We start from the raw sequence: 24,591 nt of genomic DNA on the forward strand, positions 1-24,591 counted from the left end.
GCAAAGTGTTCAGATGATACGTTTTGTCAAGAGGAAGGTTTGCAGAGAGCAGAAGGTCTGACAGAGGAGTCGGAAACACTGGAACAAAGCGAAGGCGTCAGACTGGAAATAGCAAAGGCTGCCTCTGCTGTGGAAGCTGGGATCACTGGAATCAGTTCAGAGTTTGAGCAGGTGAGAAACACAAAACAGGAGCGCTGAGGTGTGAAAACGAAGTGTTAAAAGCAGAAGAAAAGCAGCGTGGTTCAGAGGAGAACCAGAGCGAGTCCGTCAGCTGTCAGCGACGGTGAGTTTCCTGAACGTGGGCTCGCTCCTCGTGGGAAACTCGACGCTGTACAGCTTGATTTGGAGCCTAAACATAGATACAAACAGCATCAAGCGTACAGTAATCTCATTCAGACACAGCGTGTGATCGTCAGTGTGGTAATGAGCTCTGCAGTCTGTGTCGGGGGGAAATTGGTTTAATCTGCCTGTTTTCTGCCTCTGCAGGTTTTAACACGTACGCCTGTACTTTACCACCATCTGCTGGAGGGAAAAGCAGGAGGGACGCAGGAAGTTCAGATCAGCAACCAGGTAAACAGAAACCGTCCTGTCTCGTCTCTCCTTTCCCTTCTCATCAGCTTCTTCCTCTTCCTCCTGGCCGCACTCCTCCTCTTCCTTCCTGCTCCTCTCCAGGTAGATTAAATGCTCAGATGTTGAGAAGTGGAGGTGAGTGGAATTTCATCTGTATTGCTCACAGCTTGTAAAGGTTTCTTTAAAAAGCTCCGGAGAGCTGCGTCTCTCCAGAAACACTGTGCCCGAGGGCCTGAGGTGAAGGAAGGAGGGCGGCGCCTTCTCAGGGAGAGACGGTGTGTTTGTAGATACTGAAAGAAGCCAAGATGAACAAATGCTTTTCTTTCTCTTTTATTCTTAATACGTTTCAGACACAGCAGCTCTGCTTTGTATCACAAGAAGTCATGTTTGACCAGTTTAAACAAAGAAAGTGACAAAGCCTGAGCCTGACACACTGATGCAGGCGCCGGCTGGGCAATAACATCTCTGCACTATGATATTTCCATATCATAACAACATTTGACATTTTAAAGGAAAATTCTGATTTTATACCGCTCAGACAAAAGTCAGGTTAACGATTTCCTGCTTTAATGTCACAAAATAACCGAAAGTTTTGTCACTTATCGCTGAAACAAGTCGAACTCAGTAAACTTAAAGTATACAGACAGCTTTGATTGGCTTAAAGGTGCGATGAATCAACTGTTAGCCTCGTTAGCATTTAGCTTGTGTTCCAGACTCTCTGTGCAGTTTGAATATAATGCATTCATTAGATGACAGCAGTCAGGAAAGTAGAGTTTGACGTGTGTTGTTGGTTCAGCTTTGCCAAAAACATCCAATCAATTTAGGCATTGTCCAACTCCCCGACAGGCTACAGGACTCTTACAACACGTGTTCTGCTGTGAATCTGTAGTTTGACCAATCGCTGCTTTCAGTTCTGATTATTTAGGATTAATATTTCGGTCATTTGAAAAATGGGAACATGGTTGCACTCATGGTCATGGGAAACACAGTAAGAGCCATCAAAGAGGTTTGATACTTAAATTCTGAGAAGGTTGTTTAAAAATCAGAATTTTCCTTTAGTGCATCAACCTGTGGGGGGGGCATATAATGTGGCATAGTTGGTAAAATGAAGACCCTGCTAACAAAAGGTAATCTAGCACCACACGCATATTCAAAACACAAAAACGCTCCCTGGAACTAAACTAAATCTAAAGGAGAGCAGTGCATATCAAACCAGATATTCTACATTATGATGCATATCAACCAACAGACAAAAAGTGTGACGCTCACTCGGCGTCTGTCGCAGTATTTTCCTGTGGCCTGTACACACTTATCAATATTAGTTACTTACAGAACACTCCAAACCAATAAAGGTGGCACGGAGGGAGAAAAATGTGTCGTCGGCGTACGTGATCACGTGACGGGTCGAGACAAAGTAGTTAGCCAATCACAGACAAGATTCAAAAGGAAAACCCCGACTTAAATCTTATAAATTAGAATCTGCACTGACATGCCGTAATTTTTAAACTATACACAGGAAAGAAACACGGACATTTACATTATTGCTTGACATTCAGTTATGGCTAAAGTTACGTTCATTATGTGCCAGAAATACAGATTTTTGGACCTTCAGACTGATGTTATGGTGCTAAAACGTGACAGAAATAATGTTAGTGATGATAATAATCCAGATCGGCTGACTGATGTTTGCAGATCTACTTGATATTTTTGGATGGCAGAACAGGAAACGACAGGATGTAATGAGTCACTGAGGCTGTGGATGAGGGACAAGTGTGGCTTCGTTTACACCAGGCATGTCAAACTCATTCCACAAAGGGCCGTGTGGTTGCAGGTTTTTCCTCCAACCAGTCAAGTGCACGCAGTCTGACCAATCAGCTGTCTGAAGACTGAGATCAGCTAATGAAATGAGTCAAGTCTGGTGTGCTGCTGCTGCTGCTGCTTTGGTTGGAAAGAAAACCTTCAGCCACTCGGCCCTTTGTGGAATGAGTTTGACATGCCTGGTTTACACACACATAAACATACATCACAGACACACACTGTACCAGGGAGGCAGTACAAAGACTCGCTGCAGTGCGACACATGAATGTTTTCACCACGTCATCACACTGGACTCTGCATAGTTTCTTCTTTATGAGTCGGTATTGCTCTTCGTACTGTGTTATTGTTGCCTTCGTGATGCTGGTTGAATCCTAAATAAATCTTTCTTCCATCACTTCAGTGGAATCATACATATATTTGTGTGAATATGAGATTTTTAATCCGCCGCTGAAAATAGTCCCCAACAAATGCACTATTTCCTCCTGTTGGTGTGTTAAAGACCTTCTTAATTCTAAAGATGAAACTGTATTTATGAGGTGTTTTTGTCTTCAGGAGTCCAATGAGGTTGGAGCTGAGACTCACAGACAGGAAGTGAGACAGGACTGACATGTTGTTGGTTTGGCAGATTCAGGACACCAGGCTTCCTGCTGCTCATCACATTTTCTGTCTTCTCAACCAACAAATTTCAGCTAAATGTTTGAGTTGTGTTTTTCTGAACTGGTCTGAACTGGATTCACCAGCTCGCCGTTGTTTGCCTCCACGTCTGTCCAGACTCCTCTGACGTCTGCAGTGAAGCCTGACGGAGTTTAATTAAAGGTGGTCGGTGTGTTTGTTGGTGAACTTCTCTCTACACTGACTTGTATGATTCCAGGTAGAAACATGTTGGCAGAAGACTGATAGAGCGCTTCATCCGAATGTCAGAGTGAAGCTGACCTTTGACCTTTGGGATATAATCACTTCATCATCTCATCCTGTGAGATGCTTGTGTGAGTTAATGAATGAACTCTTGACTTACGGCCTGAAATGTGTTTTGTGTGGTGACCTTTGACCACCAAACTTTAATCAGTTCATCTTTGAGTTCAACTGAACGTTTGAATGTGAAGAAATTCCCTCAAACCGTTCCTGAGATCAGAGAATGAGACGCACCGACAGAAAAACATGACGCTGTCGCTGGTGTGGCGGCATAAAAAGATCAACCGAATGAGATTCAACCAGGATTTGGAGGGATTCAGCTGGATACGTGGATGAGATTCTGGATTCAGGTTTGCTGAACTGCCAACAAACCCGACTGTAATTCCTGCAGACCTGCAGCTTCCTGCCAGGACCACCAGGTGGAGCTACAGACTAACTGCTGAGCTGGAGTGGGTGAGCTGCTCTGTGGCTGATGGAGCTGTCTGCAGACCTGATGCAGATGTTACCAGATGTAGCACAGAGGCATCAGTCAGCTGGAGGAGGAACAGCAGGAAGGATGGTTAAACTGTCTGGACAGTAGAACCAACCAGAGCTCATGGACGATGGCTGAATGAAGCTCTGCTGGCCCGTCCTGTGCTGAATGCTACACTGTCTGTTTGGGGGGGCGGTACCCATGAGCCTCGTGTCAGCTGTGTTTTGATCCACTGCATATTTATCTGATTCAGTTTTGTTCATTTTAGGATCAGCTGACAGGGGAAAAAAAAAAATTCGGTTTGAAAATCAACACAATAACATGAAGAGAATTTAAGTGATCGACAAATCAAATAAAACTCGAGTCCAGTCTCAAATCTGACAGTCTCGTTGCAGCCTTTTCCGTCCTGCCGATGGTCTTCAGGTCGAACTGACACGAATGTGACCTGTGGCGTCTAATTATCCTGAACGTTAACGATCTGCGTGAACCTGAGCGACACATCAACAGACATCAGAAGAAGAAACAGACAGACCACCTGACCTCATTCAAACCTGAAGCAGAAAAAACTGAGCTGGTCCAATCAGCAGAGTTGAAACACCTCGACGTACCGTCGTAACAGAACGGGTGTGAGATCAGGTGCTATTTCACCTTTTCAGAATATTCTCATCATGTGCCGAGTGGAATGACTCGCTGTGGATCCAATCGTCTGCTCATCCTGTCAGAGAACTGATGACTTCAGAATCTGAACCTGAACATCCTAAACCCTTCTTAAACTTGGACGTACCCTCTGGTGGCTCTGTCCAACCCCAGAAACATTCAAACAGTTCTAGAAGAGATGCCAAAGTTTCCAAAAATACCTCATCTGTCTGAATTTTGGGAAATGTTTCTAAGAATATGTGAAAATGATCTGGAGACGTGTTTCTCTGGGAAGGTGCAGCCATAACATCAGAGAAGATGATACAGAATTAGATCCGTTTCTAGGAGCACTTGTATAAAAACATACAGATGAGGCGTTCACTGTCAGGGCTTGGTCACACCGTCACCATGCATGATTACAGACTGCCTCATCAGATCTAACCTCTGAGGGCCAACAATTATTAGCTTGTTGCACCATCCAGTTTTCTAAAACCCTGCTTCCTGAACAGCTCCAGAAACTTTTTGTCTTGTTAGCACCCTAGCTAGCTAGCTTGGTGAGTTGTTTTGGTTGGATAACAGCAGCTTGAATGGTACCAGTTGGTTCATTTGCCACAGTAGCTCACCAGCTCACCGCTGATGGTCACTACGTCACCAAGCTTCCAGCTAAACCAGTTTCTGGAGGACATACAAATGAATTTCTCGGTGCCACTTTCTGGCATGAGCGGACACTCAGATGTGAAATAGAAGAAGAAGAGCTGATGTCTGGACAAACTGGGGCCAGGTTTCAGCATGAACACTGAAGATGTTAGTTAAAGTCAGAGGTGAATCTGATCCAGACCCACCATCCTGGACACAAGACGTGTTGATGCAGGTGGAGGGAGACCACCTGATTCCTCACTGCATCCAAACTAGAGCCATGAGAGGAGGAGGAGCTGGAGGTCAAGTTCAGTTCTCTCCAGTTTTATGGACTCAGCTGTCCAGGAGAAGTGCAGCGGCAGCATGAGTTATCGTCCGGTCCTCCATGGCCGCAGAAACCGGCTTGGTCCAAATCTGCTAGCCCGGTCAACATTTAGTCGTCGTCGGCCTGCAGAGTCAGTTCCAGGTCAGCACCAAACAGCTCCTTATACAGAGGAGGGAAGTGTGTCCTGACGATGTCGGGGTAAACGGCTCTGAACGCCGACAGCTTCTCTGTGTGTCGACTGCACAGTGAACGCAACGCTGACACCTTACATCTGAGCTGAGGAGGTGACAGGAGAGGAGGAGGAGGAGAAAGCAGAGGAGGTGGGGAGAGGATGGGTGGGGGGGGGGGGGGGGAGAGATGAAGCGTTATTACACATTGACCAGTAAGAGAAGTCGACTGTCTGGTCCCTTTCAGGCTCGACCGCAGGATTCATGTTAACATGAGGACAGAGAAAAGCATTATATCAACAAGGGTCCTCACAAGTGTAGAAGAACATTTGTGCGTTTTCATGTCTGAAAGGTTCATTTTCAACTACAGTTTGTATTTGTTACCAAGCTGTTAGTTTCAATGTGCACAATATGAAAGTTTCAAGAGGAAAATATGTTGTAAATGATGTAGTTCAACGTTTCACCACAGGAGGGCAGTGTGTCGTTTTCTAACTGGTTTCTGTGTGGCAGCCACTGAACACACATGTGCTGCTGGATGATGATCATGTTAATGCGTTTGTGCCAGTTTCAATCAGGATTTATCAAATGTCAAACCTGCAGCCAGAAATCAGGGTGCACAGAGTGTGTGTGTGTGTGTGTGTGTGTGAGAGAGTGTGTGTGTGAGTGTGTGTGTGTGTGTGTGTGTGTGAGAGTGTGTGAGTGTGTGTGTGTGTGTGTGTGTGAGTGTGAGTGTGTGTGTGTGTGTGAGAGTGTGTGAGTGTGTGTGTGTGTGTGTGTGTGAGTGTGTGTGTGTGTGTGTGTGTGTGTGTGAGAGTGTGTGAGTGTGTGTGTGTGTGTGTGTGTGTGAGAGTGTGTGAGTGTGTGTGTGAGTGTGTGAGTGTGAGAGAGTGTGTGTGTGTGTGAGAGTGTGTGAGTGTGTGTGTGTGTGTGTGAGTGTGTGTGTGTGTGTGTGTGTGTGTGTGTGTGTGAGAGTGTGTGAGTGTGTGTGAGAGTGTGTGCGTGTGTGTGTGTGTGTGTGTGTGTGTGTGAGTGTGTGAGAGAGTGTGTGAGAGAGTGTGTGAGTGAGTGTGTGAGTGTGTGTGTGTGTGTGTGTGTGTGTGTGTGTGTGTGTGTGTACCTTGTTTAGCAGTCCGTCCTCTCTCTGGTTCTTCTGCAGGACGTGTTGCAGAACCAGCTGAGTCCTCTGCTGCAGCTTCTCCACCTGCAGCTTCTCCTGCAGCCACGACCGGTCTGCGGCACCCGCACACACACACACACACACACACACACACACACACACACCGTCAGCAGGACGACAGAGTGGAACAAACGTTCTGAAGCTCGGTGAACCTGAGTGAAGACGTACCTGCAGACAGCAGAACGAACGCTGAGAACAGAGCGAGCTCGTCCTCCGACAGATGCAGCGAACACAAACTTTTAGCAAAGTCGAACACTGACGTGATCAAGTCATCGCAGCCTGGTACACACACACACACACACACACACACACACACACACAGGGAGATCGATGAAACACATTCAGTGACCGTCTGATATGAGTGATGACTGAACTCAGTAATGACTGAAACTGAACCTTTTAATCTTGTTAATGTGGGCCAATCAGTGAAAACAAGGCTGATGGAAGTCCATGTTTGACAGAGACTCGTTGAGGGACAAAGACAGAGGAGACACAGGAGCTGTGCTGTCTCATCTTAACTGGTTAGAACCTACTGAAGTAAAGCCGCTGTGGACACGCAGCAATCTGCTCTCTGCAGATGTGGTTATTGAGCTGAGGAGCGAATGTTTGACCCGAGTAATGAATTCATCTGCGCAGTCGAAGCTTGTGCGAATAATTCCGTTTAATTAGGTCGAGTTTAAGAGTTTAAGAGCTTCAGACCAATCACTTCAATCTTACACCAATTAATTTATATAAATATATATTATTAAACTATTATAAAACACAGTTAGTCTTGTGATGGGAGAGCTGTGGTGGTATAAAAGTGTGGTTCACAATTTACAGAAGATGTCTTTGAAAACTTCCAGAGGTGAACTTACACCTTATACTTCAGTAACAGTAGTACCACTATGTAAAAATACTACAAGCATTCAAATTTACCTCTTCCTCATTATGCAGAATGTCCCTTTTCAGAATCAGAATTGTCAGCTTCCCTCCTGAGATCAATAAAGTTTCATTTGAATCTATAATATTCATCATCATTAGTTAATTGACTAAATTTTTTTATTTATCAGAATCTGCAAACTTCAGTCAATAAATGTGGTGCAGTAAAAAGTCCAATATTTGTCTCTGAAATGTAGTAAAGTAGCAGAAAATGGAAGTACTCCAGTAAAGTACCCCAGTATGATACTTCAGAACGGTGCTTGTGTAGAGGTACTATAACTCACAGCAGTAATTAGTCCGTGCTTTCATTTAGCTGTTATGATTTTAGAATTTCCCACAAACCATAAACACATCGTGTTTCTGAAAACGAGGGATACGTTAAATTTGTTCGTTTCATATGTGTCGTGTCAACGTTAGTGCAGATTAACGGTGGATGTGTATGAGCTGGAGGAGGTGGAGCAGCTGTGGTGCCAAAACTGGCTGTTTTTACTGAGGTCCAGACTTTCTCCAGCAGAGTCCGAGGCCAGAGCCAAAACACCATCGTTTCCATCCCTGACCAACTGGTTTTTGTGCCTTTAACCCAGCCAGGCTCAACCACAGCGCTGTCACTACGTGAAAAGGAAAATGAAAACCTAAAGAAAATAAAGTTCCAGTGTCAGCATTTATTCTGGTGATCGAGTTTGTCTCGGGGAAGGAAGATGGAGGCGCTGGGACAGCACATGAAGACCAGGACAGAAGGTTCCTCACCTAAAGCTTTGAAGACGTCAGGACCTGCAAATTTCCCATCGAAGAAGACGGCGTTGTTCTGAGAGTCGAACATCCGACACATCCGGACGAAGACGACCTCCAGAGAGCCTGGAAGAGAAAACACTGATGATTGATGTCCCGTCCAATCATGTCAGATCTAATGATCATTTAACGACTCGCTGCTTTCTATCTGATTCATGTGATTGATCAGTCATTACTGACGAAAGCTCACTTCAAACAAGATGAACGTCTGCGTTTCTAACCTTTCTGTGCATCTGTTACCTCTTAAATCAGAGAATTCAGCGATATTCCACATTTTTCTTGTTGTCAATAAATCCCATTAAACCACCACGTCGGCCCATCGTCTCTGAATACGGCCTCACTTCCTGTCTGTGGCTCTCGGCTCCAAACTCACTGAAGACGTAAATCTTTAAAAAGTGTTGCTCGGTGCCACAGAGGAAGACGAGCTGTCGGGCTGTGATGCGTTCACTGTGTTCTGGGTCTTTTTTAATGTGGTTTGTTGACAATAAGAAAAACACTGAATAGCAGCGAACGCCTCCCGCTCACCGGCCTTCAGCAGCACGATCTGGTCGTTCTGGCAGAGATCCATGAAGCCGTCGATGCGTTTGGCAAACTCCACCACGTACTGGATGGCCTCCGTGATCTTTACGGCGCAGAGCTGCCACATCACCTCCCGCGGCTGACGCAACAGAGCGAGCGGACGTTAACACAAAACGGCTCAACACAGACAGAAAGACACCGGTACGCCGCCCGAGCCTGCTGAAGAGGCTGGCGGTGCCACAGACAGGTGAAGGCAGTGAACGCACCTTGCTCTGGTAGCCCTCCACCTCGTCCTGCAGGAAGTTCTGCCAGCTCATCTGCTGCAGCTCCTCCTTCAGGTACTGACACGTCTCCAGGTGAGACTTTGAGATGATCTGAGCCTGCTGATCTGCAGCAGAACACACGACAGTGAGCCGGTGATCCTGGCCGGTTAACCCGCGAGCTCAGGGCCCGAAGGATGGAGAGACAGTCAACAGCAGTGTTAGAGACTCAGGTGGTACTGTGGGACAAAGTTCAGCTTGCTTTAAGCGGCGCCTCAACACTTCCTGTACATGGCGAACTGCAGCCTGTACATGCAAAAATACCAGAGGGGACGCCTGGAGGCTCAGCGGGTTTGTTCCTGTTCAGAGACAGACTCAGTGCTTGTTAGCCCGTTAGCTTCTGGCACAGAGCGCAGGGACTCTGCTGCAGTTTGGGTGGTGCTTTAACTGTCTCTGCCTGTTCGAGTTGATCATTTTTGCATTTTCATTTAAATATCTTCAGGTAGTTTCCCATTTCTGCTACTGTCATAATGCAAGATCCATACATACATTATTGTTTATTGACTGTAGAGATAATACACAGGGAGCAGCAACACAGATATCAAACCCATGCGCACATCTGTGGTGGATTTCTTAAAGCTGTATTCTTCCTTTTAAAGCACCACAAAATGTTCACGTGTTCAGGACTCGTACAGAACACCTGAAGTCTTTCCTGCACCTGCTCTGTGTTCCTGAACTTTGGCACAGAAGAGGATGAATGAGTGAGCAGAATGATCGTGAACGCAGCTCAGATAGGAAATAACAGCAGAGACCAAAACAACAAGGTACAAACATGCAGTCAGCTGATGCAGCTTCTGGGTGGGGGTGGGGGTGGGGGGGTATTATGATAAATGCTTTTGTCAAAGAAAAAAAATCAGTGAATAAAAAGCTTCTCCCGGGAGAAGAAAGAGATGATTTCCCCCTTCGAGTGCCCTGCCACGTCCCGCTTGGCCCTAATTAACAGACGGCTAATTACCTCACAGAGATTTTAATGAGCTCTGAAGATGAGTTTCCAGCCTCCTGCTATTTTAAACCACCTTTCTGCCCCACAGTTCCTCTCTTACTTTCTTTTGTCTCTGACTCTTCTTCACGGCTTCTTATTCTTCCTTCTCCTTTCAAGATATTTCCTCATCTTCTCTGTTTGGTTTCCCTCCAGCTTTCTTCAACCTCCTGCCGTTTTCTTTTTTTCTGTTTCAGAGCAGCACGCATGCCGCCGCACACACAGTCTGTATCCATGATGGGGGGTCGCACCTGTAACCAGGCCACCTGCACACCTGTGAACTGAACACGATCACTGACGCTCAGACTGCAGAGCCTGATCATCAGCTCACAGCTGTGCCTGAATTTAAGAGTTATTATTTAATATGTCTGCTTACAACAGCCAGCCAATCACATCCATCCTTCCATTTTATTCTACTTGTCTGGGTCCGGGTGGCAGCAAGCAAGCAAGCAAACTGCTCCTGGATGATCCCGGGATGTTCAGCATCTCGATGAGATATATGATCCCTCCAGCGTGTCGTGGGTCTCCAACCGGTTGGACGTTCCTGGTAAATTTCACGGGATCCAGATCGGACGTGCAGACCCCCTCGGCTGTCTCCTTGGATGTGGTTCTCAGCAGATTCTCTGTTTGCGACTATTTTTCTGATGTGGGCAGCAATTCAGAGGTCTGAGTCCAAGCCAATAGCCCCCCACCCTCATACAGAAAAGAGTCTTTCACCCCCTCACCCCTTCACCAAAATAGGTTTGGTTCTAGTCTGACTCTTCTGAGGTAACTTCTCCTCTAAGGTGGACTTTAAACGTGGCCTCAATCATCAGGAAGGCACAACAGAAGAAGAACGTCAGCTCAGGAAGTTCAACCTGCCTCGACAGCTGCTGATCCAGTTCTACCCAGTCTGATCCAGTCTGTTCTACACACGTCCATCAGGACATGAACACACCTCAGTGGACTGTGAGGACTGCCAGCCTGTCCTCCTCTTCTTTTGGGGTTTTCCAAACCAGAGTCAAACTCCTTGTGTGAACATGTACTGTTTCACGCTGATCTTCTTCATCACCTTTGCTGTCTGCTCACCAGACTGGATGTTAATATTTGACTATAATCTCCAAATAAATAATAATAATAATGCTAATAAATTGATTATTCCTACGTTATTTATGCGTGGTGCCTCCACCTTCACACTCTTTATTGCAGAATTATCATGAACTCATTCTGGAGAGAAGAGTTTTGTCTAGAAGCGTCGTTCCAGCAGTCTAAAACGAGCAGAGGCTGAGATATCCTGGCTTTATGTCCCAAAACACTGCATCCTACATTTCCCACAATGCAACTCTCTATCCATTAAAGTGTAAATCCCCTCCCTCCCAAAAAAAGTCCACTGAATTTCCTCACTAAACTTGCTGCTGAAGCTTCAATGCACAGAGACAGAAGACAAAAACTGGCTTTTAAAACTGTCACAGGAGACACGTGCTCTCCTCCATCTCCTCCTCCACCTCCACCTTTGTCCCCACTATTTCCTCCATCTCACCGAGCTCCGCCATGGACACTGTGGGTGATGTGTCTCCGTTGCTGAAGGAGCAGTAGGGGAAGAAGTTAGTGGATCCGTAGTCACACAGCGGCTCCGGTTTGATGCCATTGATGTCGAGCCCTGACTGGTCAGGTGATGGCTGGAAGTCCAGGTAGAAGCCACCACCTCCTCCTTCTCCTCCTCCTCCTCCTCCTCCTCCTCCAGACTCTGCCTGTTTGTGGAAGACGAGGTCGACATAAAGAGACTGTGCTGGGTGTAGTTTTTGCTCAAACACCTGTGAAAGTAAAGAAACCCACAGACCTTGGATGATACTGATCCTCCTTCAGGTGAGTTCTGTTCCATGTAGCCTCCCAGCTCATCCGGCAGCTCCGTCAGGCCGGTGGAGGAGAGGCAGTAGTGAGGGGACAGCGGCTCGGAGTCGGCCGGGCTCGGGCTGCCGAGGCTGGGGTTGGACAGGAGGAGGGGGCCCTGCTGCTGCTGCTGCTGCTGCTGCTGCTGCTGCTGCTGCTGCTGCTGCAGGCGGTGTTTCTGCACCTCAGCGTACAAACTGTCCCGCTGCTTCTTGGACATGCGGCCAAACTTTACAGCTGTGTTTGTGGAGAGCAAGAAAACTGAATTACTTCAGTCAGAGGGAACATTTTAGTACGTGAATGTGCAGAAACTTTCAAAGTAAAACACCCTGTGCCGATCGCTGATCACTGAACATCAACAATGAACGCGTTTCTTCAAAATGCTGACCGCCAGCTGATCTGCAGGTGAGAGCGCGTGTGTGTGTGTGTGTGTGTGTTCGTTGGTTAGTTATACATATGCACCTGCGTGTGTGTGTGTGTGTGTCTCACCGTCTCGGGACATGCCCACAGCCAGACATTTCTGCAGACGGCAGTGTTGGCAGCGGTTGCGGCTCGTGCGGTCAATCAGACAGTTTTTCTGGCGAGGACACGAGTAGGCGGCGTTACTCTGCTGACTCCGCCTGAAGAAACCCTGAGAGACGAGGAAACAGTCCTACCTGAAGACACCTGTGCTCGGTCAGTGACACCTTCTCTGCTCAGGCCTCCAGCACATTGTAAATATGTTAGAGTTTTTCTGGCAGAGCGTCTCTTTGATTCAGCCGTCCGTCTGCTGCAGGCAGCGCTCTGACCAGGAGAAGCTTTTAACTGATGGTCCAAACTAACGTCAGATGTTTCCTCTCATTCTCTTAATGAGACTCAGCTGGAGGACGGACCACAGCAGAGATCGGCTCTGCCAAGCCTTCGACTGCATCACACGTCAAACCTTTTTTAATTTTAATAATAATTTTACAATATGTGCGCGTGGCAGTGGTTAAATTTGGCAAAAATTGTGGTTCTGGTAAATAAACTGGTGAAGTCAAGGCAAATTAATTAAAAATAGCAGGTGCTAACCTTTAAGTCCTTTACAGAGAAATTTCAAGTACAACTACATGAATGCGGTGGGTTAATGAATGTAAGAGGCACATTTAAAACTCTTACAGAGTTAAATTAATTACAGGGATGTGAAGGTGCTGACGGATGAGACGGGTGAAGGTACATTTTAAAACACATCATTGAACCTCCACGTCTTTACTGTCCAGCTCACAATTAAAAGGACACACTACTTCCTGCAGAGACGGTGCCTTCATGGACCATTGTTCTTTCCAGGTCAACTCAATCTGATTCATCTCAGAGTTGCTGTTGGTCCATTTACACAATGAGGAAACAACTGACACAGAAATAAACCAAAATCCAGTGACAAGAGATGAACTGAGCTTCAAAGTGATGGAACAGAAAACAAAAGCAGAGGAAGCTCAGGCTCAACAGGAAGTGAGATGATGAAGAGCAGGGGGCGGAGCTTACCTTACAGCCCTCACAGGTGATCACCCCGTAGTGGATCCCTGAGGATTTGTCTCCGCAGATCTTACAGGGAATGATTTCAATCTGAGCTGCAGACAGAGAGAATCAGAGTCAGCAGCTGCATCAGTGACAGACGGAGCTTTAAGTACAGGCAGCCATGACGATGATTGACGGCTTCTGTTTAAAGATGCCGGCAGCAAAACAGAAGAAACAGAAAGGCCAACGCAACACGAGCAACGATCGCTTCTCACACGTTCACATCCCCGAAGATTCAAAGTCAGAGGAGGTGAACGAACAGCCCTGAAACGAGAAGACAAACAGTGTGACGCCGGTCGTTCACGCCCAGGACACCTGACGCAGAGCGACGCTTTAAAAACACCACGTGGAAACTTCCACCCAGAAAAAGGCTCTGCACAGATTCTGCTGCAAACCAACCAGCCGACACACGTTAACCCAAACACAAACTGATGCTCGAACAGTCTGAACAAGCTCAAAGTTCACAATCTGTAATAAAACAGATGTCGTGTTCACTTCAGGAGGCTCTAAAAACAAAAAAACAGGAAATATTCATCAGGAGATTTTAGGATCAATCAAACAACATTCACACAAATAGAAAATACAGGCTGAAACTGAAACACTGTCTTACAACATGGCTCTAGTTTCCTCACTTCTTATTGGCTGACACACGGTGGACAGGTCTCCGACCACCTCAAGTTTTGGACATTTTGTTGTTTCAGACTCTTTTTTTCAATCTGCACACAAAGACGCAGCAAAACCAGCCAAATTCATTCAAGGTGAAGGCTGAAATGTCTCATTAACAGAAGCATTCAGAGCCTCTGAGCTCCGCTGTGCTACCAGCACTCGTTCAGGTGCTCCCCCACCTGTGCCGAATTCAGTTCGTTAAACGGCCTCACACCTGAGCGACTCTCAGCCTGACACCTGAACGGTTTGAGCAGAGATCCCTGCAGTGTGTGTGGAGGAAAGACGGCGGAGCATCCGTCCAGCAGGGTGGTGGCAGCGTCCTGATCAGGTTGGTTAAATTCTGTTACACAGTTCATATCAGACGTTTTGTTGTCTGCCGCCTGAACTTAAAGAGTTTGACGACAGTTCATCAGACTGAAGCTGCAAACACTCGACTGACGGAGCGAGTGTGTATTTATACACTCAGCAGGTTGTAACAGCGACACAGCTCAGCTCTGAGCGGCTATATTTAGCAGAGGAAAGTTATGTAGATGTGCAGCCACATGAACACACACACACACACAAACAAGGTGTGAAGGTGTCTCGAGCAGCTTCCATCACGTCTGTCCAGACTCAGTTAACATCTGCAGTGAAGCCTGAAGGAGTTTGACTGAAGGTGTTCAGTGTGTTCGCTGGTGAAGTGAAGGTTATGGTTCAGGTGACTCTCCAGGAAGTGAATGGAAGTCTGTGTAATGTGTGTGTGTGTGTGTGTGTGTGTGTGTGTGTGTGTGAGTGATTTTATCTTGGAAATGAGGACAATATTCAGTCATGTCTGTCTTTGTTTGGAGTTTTAAGCTGTAGCAGGTCTCAGTTTGATCTCTCAGATCCATTTAATTATCGCCGATCAATCACAGCCCAGAAAGCCTCTGCATGAGAACCAAGCGGCCAATCAGCTGTCAGATCCTTCAAATCAGAGGCCAGATTCTCTCATTTGTGAACCAGCTAATGACTCTACACACACACACACACACACACACACACACACACACACACACAGAACGACTGACCAGCTGACCCAGTGAATGAAGGTCTATGTGACCCTCAGCTGGACTCGAACGCAGCGGGAGTCAGATTAACTCCAGCAGAGTGTGTGACTGAGTGTGTGTGTGTGTGTGTTACATCATGCTTTAGTCACATTGTGAGTCTGCTTACACACCCACCTTGTGGAGACTTGCCTTCGTTATGGGGACAATAATGTAAGTCATTACATTTTAGGGTGCAGATTTGTGTTCGTGTCAGGGTGAAGTTAGGTTCAGGTTAAGCTGAGGGTGGGGGGTCAGCGTCAGGCAAAAGAGTGCTTATGGTGATGGTCCTTTCCAGAAAATCAATGCATCAAGGAATAGAGAAAAGGATGTGTGTAGCAGCTCAGGCTGTTTGTCTCCTTGCTGACGGTGACCAAATGTCAGCAGTCAGGAGGCCTGAGCCGTCCACATAAAGAGACCGGTGGACCAGACCATGGAGGGACTGAACATGGACGGAAGCTGCATGGACACCAAGAACACCAAGAAAGAGTGCAAGCTGTGATGAAGGACGTGGAGAAGAAGTACAGGCATAGGCGCCTGCTGGGGACTTTAATATCATTGGAGGAGCCAGCGGTGGACGCAGCCATCGTCCCGTCTTTGCAGACTCACGTCGATGAGCTCCACAGTCGGTCTGCAAAGGCCTCCTTCCAAAAACTCCAGACTGCAGGGTTCACTCTGGGCTAACTCGTGGTCATTGCAGTTACTCCACCACCCAACACACACACACACACACAACATTGATACAGACAATATCAGAGCTAAATGATGTTAATTATATGATTAAAACCAACAGACGTGGAATTAATTCGAGCACTGATGGGCCAATCGCTGCTCACCGCAGATCAACACCAAGACCAGAGTTTCCTTTTTATGCAGCGAACATCTCAGAGACTACATGTAACACAACTATTTATAACAACGCCAAGCACACAGGACGCCCACAAACCAGATGTGTCGAATGTGGTCATACGGCCGTTTGAAGAGGCGGCGGTTAGCGCGGTGATCAGTTTAGTGTGAACGCGGCGATCGTCTGTGACCACAGAAACTTCAGCCGCTCTGAGCTGAAAACAGACGATGGTACAGGAAGACGGAGCTGCGTCTTCACTTCGGTTCTGTCGCTCGTGTTTGTGAGGACAAAGTGTCTGAACTTGACTTAACGCACAGCTTTCATCTGTCGTTAGCACAGTTAGCCGTCACGTTAGCTAGTCAGCAAATGTTAGCCTGATCATCAGAGCGAGGACAGTCCCATCCCTGCTGCTACAGTTCAGTTTGTGCAGAATGGTCTCGCTCCGCCGAGGAGGACATGTTGGTGTTTGATGCGACGAAGTTCAGCAGAAACAGAATTCATGAATTCATGTTTTTTACTCCAACAGAAGAAAAGATTTAAAGAAAACTTTTCACTTTTTAGGAGACACATTTCTTCTTCTGCTGATGTTCGATGTTCAGACTGATTCCTCTTATATCTGTAAAGCCAGCAGGCGGTTAGCTTAGCTTCGACTGCTAGCCTAGCGCTGTTCAAACATCAAATCCACCAACCAGCACCTCTGACGCTGGTTTCATTGTGTGATGGACGGCGAACTTCAAACATTAGCTCACTGTTATTGAGTTTTAGCTTCACACATGAAATCATACGTCAGTGAAGTTTAACAGGCGAACATGTTTCAGAAAATTTATTCTATTTATTCAAATGTCCATGAGGAAAAAAAGGGTCACACATACACACAAATGATGCAAAACACACCACTGCAACCACACACACACACACACACACACACACACACACACACACACACACACACACAGGCGTCTGTGCTGCAGCTTCCTCTCTGCAGTAATTAGCTCTCTGAGTGTTAATCCCCTCTGAATTCTGAATTTCAACATCAAAGACGGCGTTCAACAAAGCCACCGCCTGAAATTAGAGCTGATGTGAGCGCAGCAGATATTTTTACTCTCAGCCAGCTGCAAACACAAACACCTGCTTTGTTTCTTCAGTCGTCCTCGGGCTGCTGGAGGAGTCGCGAAGGCTTCGCGTCTCTTCTTCTCTGGCTGACGCAGTGATGGAGGACAGGATGTCTCACTTTGTGAGGACGGGCTCTCGGTGATGAAGATGAAGGTCAAACCGAAGAGTCATCACAGCTGCAAACAGCAGAAGTGGACGAGCTGCAGGACTAATGGGTGAAGAGGACGCTCTTCAGTGGAGTTTGATGCTCAACAAGCGGCTTCCACAGCCCTCATTCTGACAGAGACAGTGCTCTGCAGGCAGGTTTGTGCTAAGCTAACAGCTAAGAGCCTGAAAGCTCCTTCAGAAGGAGAATCAGTGAAGAAGAGTGCCTACACGTCTTCCTTTAGCGTGGTCAGGGCTGTGGTTCTTGAAGAGCCTTGATGTGAATGTGAGTTTGAATAAATGGACATATCAGGTTTCTGCAGTAATAACTGCTGTATTGATTTTGTCTGAATGGTCCTCCAGCTCAGACTGACCTTTGGTTAGTGAGTGAGATCTTCCTCCTCCTCCTCCTCCTCTCAGTCAAACCGCTGTAATGACTCATCACACTCATCAAACACACAGAAAGCTTTCATGTTCATCAGCATCTGTTCAGCTGAGCGTCTGCTGAGTGTGACGCCGCCGCTGTGTGTGTGAATCAGTTTCATCAGACGACCTCCGTATGATGCTCCCTCAGAGAGGCTCCTCTTCTTCCTCATCTTCTCTCAGATCAGGCTTCATTCTCTCCTTCTCTTCTTCATCAGTCAGACTAAGAGTTCAGTGTCACTGACCTGCAGTGGAAAGCCACAGTCCTGTCTGTTTGTGTGAAGCCTTGAAGGCATCATGGGATACGTCTCTATGTCTGTTTGGGCCTTTCTCAGCACGCCAAGTTTAAACTTACGCTGACATCACTTCAGGACGCTGCAGGTGGAGGGCAGGATGTGACTTTCTGCATCAGAGGCACCATAACACACGCTGAAAATGCAGATGTTTTGCATCATTTGCAGTTTGTCAAATCGATCAAATCCAGATGCTTGACAAATACTGAACTCAACAGTTTATTTAATGATCTGAATCTTCTCTGGATGCATCTTGGAGGTGTTTTCAGATTCGCTTCGATCCTCCACCATTACAGCTGTCGACACTGGCTGATGAACAGCTGACTCTCCTTCACGCTTCACCCATGTTAGTGCAACTGGAAGCACATTTCCAGGCTATAAATGCAGCTGCTGACATGAGTTCATGATGTTCTCATGCACACAAGATGTAGTTCACTGTTACCGTCCTCAGAAAACTGAGGACATGCCTTGCTCATGGCCATCATCTTGCATCCATTGTGTCACTCGGACGTTGCCTCCGTCCTTTAATCTGTTTGTCCAGCTTCCAGATAATCTCGGAGTGGGTGTAGTAACGGCAGACATATGGCAGCACGAGGAAAACCAACGCTCACTCAGCCTGTCAGCAGACGAAGCAGCAGCTTGTTCAACAGCCACAGTTGGTGGTTTGTTTAGTCGCCTCTGAAGACGGCCGGCGCGCTAATCTCCGAACTGTGAGAGTAAATGTGGGTGAACGTAAAGAGGCTGTATGTACTGTTAACCTTCTTCAGCAACACACTCAGCTTCGTCGTACAGCTGGAGGACGATAAAAAGATAATAAAACACTGTCGGAAATGTTTTATCCTGTAAAACGTGTGAGTAGCGTCAAATATAACCGCAGACACGAAATGAATGCACGCAGCCCATTTTAAACTGACTGTCTGAACTTTAACTGTTTATTTCATTTTGTTCAGCATCAGACAGCATGCTGGTTTATATAACTGACAGCAGCCAAACTCGATTTGAAGTGTTGTTGGAACAACGTTCAATCTGGCCTCACAGGTGTATAGAAAAAGGTGACAAACATCAAGGGGACGAGAACAGATGGAATGAACGTGAACCAGCAATGCTAATATGATTCACTGTGACTCATTAATTCAGTAGAAGACCCCTCGACACCAAACCTCAGCTGCTAGCCTGCTGCTAACTCTGCTGCACTGATTCTAATGTGCTAACAAGGACGACAGACGCTGTGGAGACACAGTTTTGCATAGCTAACCTGAAGTGAGTCGATCCACCACTTCCTCCACAAATGTTAGCGTGCTAACATTTGTTAATTAGCTTACTAAAATGGTGAACATGGTAAACATTACACATCACGCCGTTAGAATTGTTAATGTGAGCATGTTAGCATGCTGGTGTTAGCATTTAGTAGCATTAAGCACAGCGTCACCGAGCTGCTAGCATAGCTGCAAACTCTTATCTGCTGAATCTGCTGCTAAAACAAAGACACACACAAAGTTTCTGACGTCAGCATTGTTGGACGCTGTTTGTCTGTCAAACCATGAAGCAGTTGACATTTCTGTATCTGGACGATCTCGTGGAGGACGGACGTGGTTCAGCTCGGAGAGCATCTGCCGCTCTGCATCATAACCACGCTATACTGTGTAATTAGCAGTATAGCAGCGCTACGTGACAGCTAATGAGCTGGAGGAATTTCATTAGATCCACTGCTGTTTACTGTGTTTCCTCCAGAAATGCTAAAGCTCAGAAAAAACAAATCCCTGATGGATAAATTATTTGAAGCCCGGCGCTAAAAAATAATGAAGTTTCTGTGGATCAAAGAGGGAGAGAGAGACGAGGAATGTTAGCTGTTAGCCGCCACCGAGCCTTTGAAAAACGTCAAGGTCTGGACGGGAAATGTAAGACCTCCGTTCTTCATCGCTCCGTCCTCCCTCTGCCTCCTCTGCTGCAGCTGAAGTTCACTTAAATTAGTTGAGTTTCTACTCACACTTTTCTCAGTTTTACCATTTGTTTTTCGTTCATCTTGCGACTTTTTTGAGAGTTTTTCGGATGTTTTATTTCTGGATCAAACTGTTTCTGAATGTTCAAAGCAGTAGTTTGAAGGTGGAGCTCAGATCAGGTCTGGATGTGGAACTGCATCGTGGGTCAGTCAGTCTGACCTTCAGCTCTTCATCCTGGTCTGAAGAGTCCACAGTCGTCTGTCTCCCCCTGCTCTGATCTGTCCCTCGTCCCTCTGTTCATTGTGCTGTCATGAATGAACCAGCTGACCTCCACTCATGGGGTCATGTGATGCAGTCATGTGATGTCAGAGACAGATGCTGCAGTCCCACGAGAGAAGTAAAAAGTTGGACTGATGGCGATGCACTGATGCATTTCTTCATGCGTTTTAGTGGCTGATGTAAATGATGTCAACAGTGATGTCACCCCACCCCACCCCCCACCCCCCACCCCCCGCAGAGAACTGTTAAATAATCTGCTGGCTGTTGTAATCCTGTGACATAACAGGCTGGCGAAACGCCTCCTGTGGCGTTTTCTCACAGCCTGAATCTGGACCAGACAGATTTAACACGCACACACATGTGCACACACACGCACACACATGCGCACACACACACACAGAGTGCGGCAAACTCAGAAAATCCAGATTTGAATGTGTGAATTTTGAATGAATGAAAAGTTTCTTCCTGAAGGAGAAACACTCCTAATCAGTGATGACTGGCATTTAAACCAAGAGCATTCTGGGTAACTGTTAATGTTTGTAAATGTATAATGATGGAAATGATCCAAAGGTACGACATTAAAGATGAACTGCAGGTGAACCCACAGACTCCTGAATGACAGAAATGTGAGGAAGGAGTCATCTGTGGAATATCAGCTGATGATGTTTCAGACACAGATTCTCCTCATCTGAACGCTTCCCCGTCAGTCACTGTGTTTACCTGCCGGTTAGCCGTTAATCCAGGTGTGAGAAACCTGAACAAGGTACCTGGAGAGCTCTGGAGGACTGTGGTCTGAACCTGGTCCAGTTTTCTGATCGAGCGTGAGCATAAAGTCTGTAACGATGATTTCCTTCTGAACGCAGCCTTCAAACAGCAAAGATAACGATCTGAACAAAGTGCTGCAGAGCGAACAAACCGGACACTAATTCCACTTATTACAAGTTTCCTCCATGAATTATGACAACATCTCAGCTATTCTACAAATAAAAAAGCATCAGTAACGAAGCAGAAGCCCAGACTGAACAGGCCTCACCGGATGCTGTTGGTCATGTCCACATGTTCCATGTAGACACTCGATATGTTGGTGCGGTCCAAACATGGCAGACTCACACGTTCATGGCATTCTGCACAGAGAGGCTCAGAGAGTGAAGAGGCTCTGCTCTGATTGGCCAGCGGGGGGCACTCCAAGTGCAGCAAACACAAATGACTTCAGATGACATTTCACCCGCCAGCTTCTCTTGAATCTCACTCAGAAATACTGTCTCACCTGATCCGACACGCTGACTCTGAGATGTCCTAAAAGGGCCACCATACAGAGATCACACCCTGTCACAAAGCCCCAAGAGCCACGCTGGGGTCTCTGTGAGGCTGGTCTGAGAGGGGACAAGGGACACAGCCACCATCACTGTCACTTCAGCCACTTTTAGCTGGCGTGGACAGCGAGGACCCTCAGGCCCCTCCTCCTGGACAACCTGCCAGCTGACTGACAGACTGACAGACCCGAAATAGTCTTTACACCATGAGTGAAGGTGTCATGTCTCCAGACTCGACAGTAAACACATGAACACATGGACAACAAGCAGCAAGCTCAGCTCAGGAAGAAGCACAAGAACACGAGCGTCAAAACATACTTAAAGTGAGCAGCCGATCGATGAGGAGCTCATTTTAATGTCTGTACTTTGTATTAATAACCTGAACCTGCAGAATAACTAGTGAGTAATGTTGTCAAGTAAATGTGCAGTAAAAAGTACAATAATGGAGTAGATGTATAAGGTAGCCTAAAATGGAAATACTCGAGTACTTGAGAAAATGCTGCAGTTTGATGAGAACAGACTGAAATTTCCGAACATTAACTATTCAGAGACGCTCTGAGGACGAACAACAAACAGCAGACAGACGGACGGCGGAGGTGGAGGAGGAGGTGGAAGAGGAGGAGGTGGAGTGGAGCATCTTCTCACACAAAAACATCTTTGACTGAACTTCTGCAGCTCAGAATCAGAAGTAAAATGAGACAGATGATAAAAATGAAGGCAGACTTCAGGACACGCAGCTTTTCTTTTTCTTACCTTTCATGGCAGAAATCACAAAATACATATTTATAATCCAAACTCATGGAGGAAACAGCAGCGTGTGTGTCTGTGAGTGTGTGTGTGAGTGAGAGTGTGTGTGTGATCAGCAGCAGATCTCTCTCAGCTCTGTCATCCTCCTGCTCTCTGGACCACATGAGGATCCATGTGACTGTGACATCATCGCCCCACCCCCACACCCCTCCTCCTGCCCCCTGACTGACATGACTGTCAGCCAATGAGAGGAGAATGGAGGTAAGACAGAGCCGATTGGCTGTTGGTGTGTGTGAGTGTGAAATTCATCTAATGAGACGTCTTTGTCTTCACTCCTCAAGTTTTATTTCAGCTTCAGGTTAAAATGTCTTTATGTTTAAATATGGAGATCGATGCGTCTCTTTACTTCACTTTGTTTTCTTTCTAATTGTCTGATTTTTTTTTTTGATTTTTTTTTTTTTTTTTGACCCATTGTCCCTGAAATATTTTAATCCTGGTTCAAACATTTTGATGTAACTTTGTTTTTATGAAGTTCTGTATAAATTATGTTTATTATTATGTTCATTTTATTATTTATTACTGTTATTGTTACTGTACAGCAACCAGCAGAGACTCCAAGAAGTTACTGGTCCCAGTCAGGAAACAGTCCAGCACACAAACAACCATAAAACGGTGAAGCAAAGAAGACACAACATGTTAATCAGTGAGCGTTAAAGGTGGATTTTACCTGTGGACAGAGCCAAGCTAGCTGTTTCCCTCTGAGTCCAGTCTTTATGCTAAGCTAAGTTAGCTGCCTGCTGGCTACATATTTAGCATAAAGACATGAGAGTGGTATCAACCTGAACATCAAACTCTAAGAAAGAAAGAAATTAAGCAAATGTCAAACTTTTCCTTCAACAGAAAATCACTAAGAATCTACAACCAACCAGATTCAAGACCCGTCTGAGGCCCGGCGGCTGCTGATGCAGCTTCAGACGCCCGTTTTGATGCAAAGATGTCTCATTATCCCAAAAATGCTTCCTTAATTCCTCCTTTTCATCTCTTAAATCTTTCCAGAAACGAATCAACAGACAGATGAAACAAACTGAAGACGTCCTCCTTCGGCTGTCTGAAGGCGCAGAGCCGCTTTGAGCTGAACATTTAGCATGTGGACAAGCTTTCAGAGACAATGTTTGGGACACACTACGTCTCATGTCTGTCGCTGTGCGTCCTGGGTTTTTTTTTTTCAGTTTTCTCACTGCCATTAAAAGACAAAGAGTCTTCCTCATCAGGACAGACTGAGAGCAGCATCGTGATGGAAGCTTCATCACACAAACCCAGAAGAAAACCACATGGCGTGTCTCTGCAGCGTCTCTTCATCTCTGCGGTTCAGAGAAAGACGAGGGAGACATGAAAGGAAGGAAGGAGGTGAGATACAGAGAGCGAGAGAACACAACAAATAACCAGAGAGGAAGACCACAGAGAAGTGCCGCCTCAGCAGAAATCTGTCCACCAATCACATCCGTCCGCTCATCCTCCAGCAGAAGAAGAGATCCATCAGTGACCAGCTGTGGATGAAACCCAGCTTCAACTGAACAGACCACAAAGTAATAAAAGATCTCCACAAACTGTGCACATTATTACACTTTTATCAAATGTGCATCAGCAGCGCAGCACAACGGCGGCTGGAGGAAGATGACGCAGCGCGAAGGCGAAGAAACTCCTCAAAGAGTCTCTCATGTTTGTCTGGCGGCTGAGAGCGACGCGGCGTCCACGTCTTTGGTTAAGATCCAGTGGAAGTGCAGAACAGAAACCAAACCAAAACGCTTCAGAAGAACCGGGCGGGTGATTGGCCGAACCATCTGTCCGTCACTGTGGCACTTCAACCGATCAGATCAACAAACGTATGACTTGGTAGGAGAGTAGAGAGAAGAGTGAAAACATCACTTCAATGGGAAAAGCCTTCGTTGATGTGGGAGAAGGTTTAGGGTAAGCACGTCTTCATGGACGTGGGGTGAATCTGAGGACATTCATTTAGTTTTTAACTCTGCTGTGCTTCGTCCTCTTCGACCTGCTGTTTGGACTCTGACAGTCAGTTCGTCAACATGCAACAAACCACTCAACGTGACCGACGTTCAGAGAG

At 46.4% G+C, this 24,591-nt stretch overlaps 1 protein-coding gene across 2 annotated transcripts in view; it reads right to left on the reverse strand.

Annotated features, from left to right (window-relative positions):
- Window positions 1-884: 884 nt before the first annotated feature.
- The window catches only part of LOC143323635 (nuclear receptor ROR-alpha A-like), a 68,289-nt gene continuing 44,582 nt past the window's right edge, over window positions 885-24,591 (reverse strand). The window contains exons 1-11 of one of the 2 annotated variants that reach the window (XM_076735604.1): window positions 22,476-22,606; window positions 13,611-13,696; window positions 12,600-12,741; window positions 12,061-12,347; window positions 11,761-11,971; window positions 9,209-9,330; window positions 8,949-9,081; window positions 8,382-8,489; window positions 6,882-6,992; window positions 6,654-6,766; window positions 885-5,645 (exon numbers count right to left, since the gene is read on the reverse strand). In XM_076735604.1, the coding sequence (XP_076591719.1) occupies window positions 5,478-5,645; window positions 6,654-6,766; window positions 6,882-6,992; window positions 8,382-8,489; window positions 8,949-9,081; window positions 9,209-9,330; window positions 11,761-11,971; window positions 12,061-12,347; window positions 12,600-12,741; window positions 13,611-13,696; window positions 22,476-22,503 (1,509 nt within the window). In that variant the 5' untranslated portion in view covers window positions 22,504-22,606 and the 3' untranslated portion in view covers window positions 885-5,477. Of the gene's footprint in view, window positions 5,646-6,653; window positions 6,767-6,881; window positions 6,993-8,381; window positions 8,490-8,948; window positions 9,082-9,208; window positions 9,331-11,760; window positions 11,972-12,060; window positions 12,348-12,599; window positions 12,742-13,610; window positions 13,697-22,475; window positions 22,607-24,591 lie in introns of those variants that run through there. The other variant, XM_076735595.1, reaches the window with a different exon arrangement.

Source organism: Chaetodon auriga, chromosome 1, assembly GCF_051107435.1.
Source record: "Chaetodon auriga isolate fChaAug3 chromosome 1, fChaAug3.hap1, whole genome shotgun sequence".
Classification (NCBI taxonomy): domain Eukaryota; kingdom Metazoa; phylum Chordata; class Actinopteri; order Chaetodontiformes; family Chaetodontidae; genus Chaetodon; species Chaetodon auriga.